At 34.4% G+C, this 1,505-nt stretch overlaps 2 protein-coding genes across 2 annotated transcripts in view; both read left to right on the top strand.

Moving 5' to 3' along the window:
• The window catches only part of LOC106519445 (nuclear factor 7, brain), a gene marked incomplete in the record, with an annotated part of 7,038 nt that extends 6,455 nt beyond the window's left edge, over nt 1-583 (top strand). Inside the window, 1 exon segment of the mRNA XM_014011135.1 lies at nt 13-583. Coding sequence (XP_013866589.1) covers nt 13-520 — 508 coding nt within the window.
• Nucleotides 1-1,505, top strand: part of fbxw8 (F-box and WD repeat domain containing 8) — a 41,361-nt gene that overhangs the window by 22,410 nt on the left and 17,446 nt on the right. The gene's annotated exons all lie outside the window — the stretch shown is intronic.

Raw genomic sequence — 1,505 nt, 5'->3', positions numbered from 1 at the left:
CAGCTGGCTCCATCTGTCTGATGATCTGACCAGTGTGAGACGTGGAGAAACCAAGCAGCAGCTTCCTGACAATCCAGAGAGAAACACTTATTCTACAGATGTTTTTGGTTCTGAGGGCTTCAGCTCAGGGAAACACAGCTGGGAGGTGGAGGTGGGAGATCATCCTGACTGGCGAATTGGTTTGGTTAAAGAGTCAGTCGACAGGAAGGGAGCATGTTCTGCTTTACCAGAAGATGGAGTCTGGTGTTTATGTCATGGTGATGGAGAATACAATGATGTTGTTGCTAAAACTCTCAGTGTGACGAAGAGTCTCCAGAGGATCAGAGTCCAGCTGGACTATGACAGGGGGGAGGTGTCCTTCTACAACTCTGAAGACATGAGTCTCATCTACACTCACAGAGACACTTTCACTGAGAAACTGTTTCCTTATTTTAGTGTTGGACCTGCTGGAGACGCCAAAACCTCTGATGTTAAAATCTGTGAGACTAAGATTGTGTTTGGGTCAAAGGGATTCTTTTAGATTATAGGCAGTGACTGTTTGGTTGTCGCAGTTATTTTTTCCTCCTTTGTAATTTCTTATCACCTTGTACAGTTTATTCCAGGAAAAGCTGAATTCTACATTAAAAATTGTTTTGAAGGTTAAAGTAAATTCCTTGATTAAACCTATTCCACCATATTATAAATATTTAACCTCAAAGCAAATAGGAATAATAATAACAAAAAAAATCAATAAATGCAATTTTCAAAATTTACAAAAATACAAAAAGAAGTTTGATCACATTTGGATAGAAATAAAATACTTTAATATTAATCGTTGCAACAAGAGAAACAAGTTAAATCTTTTTGAATTAGAAATTTAGGCATTTTAGGTTCATTTATTGTACATATTCTGTACATGTAAACTTCACATTTACACTTAAAAATGTTGTTTATTAGACTTTGTACAGTCTAATCTGTGCAGTTTTGTTCACATGAGCTCAACTAAACACAGTCAATTTTTAGATTTTTTTTCAACTTTTGATATCAAATCTTTGAATTTTAGATGTCAGTTCAGTAAATGGATATTTAGTTGGAGCTGCTGTTTGTTTTATTGCGTTTTTGTGACATTTTTAATTAAATGTCAGAAATAATAACAGTCAGCATTGACAGCTGTTGCTGGTTTTTGTTTGTCAGTTTTTTTTCCTGTCTTCGCTGGGTTCCAACTAGTAATATCCTAATGTATGTTGACTGCTAAATAAAAAAAAAACTAATATTTCACCATGTGACAAAGGTACCATTATCTTAGTTTCTGAAAATTGCATTTAGCTTTGTTTACCAATTACTTACTTTTATAGACAATAAAAAAATTGTTAGGAGGAAAATTTCATTGGAATACAGCGGGTAAAATAAGTATTGAATACGTCACCATTTTTCTCAGTAAATATATTACTAGAGGTGCTAAAAACATGAAATTTTCACCAGATGTTGGTAACAACCCAAGCGATCCATACATACAAAGAAATCAA

Source organism: Austrofundulus limnaeus, unplaced genomic scaffold, assembly GCF_001266775.1.
Source record: "Austrofundulus limnaeus strain Quisiro unplaced genomic scaffold, Austrofundulus_limnaeus-1.0 Scaffold77, whole genome shotgun sequence".
In the NCBI taxonomy this organism is placed as follows: domain Eukaryota; kingdom Metazoa; phylum Chordata; class Actinopteri; order Cyprinodontiformes; family Rivulidae; genus Austrofundulus; species Austrofundulus limnaeus.
Note: the sequence above shows the minus strand (reverse complement) of the source record. Positions and strands in the feature narration are given on the sequence as shown.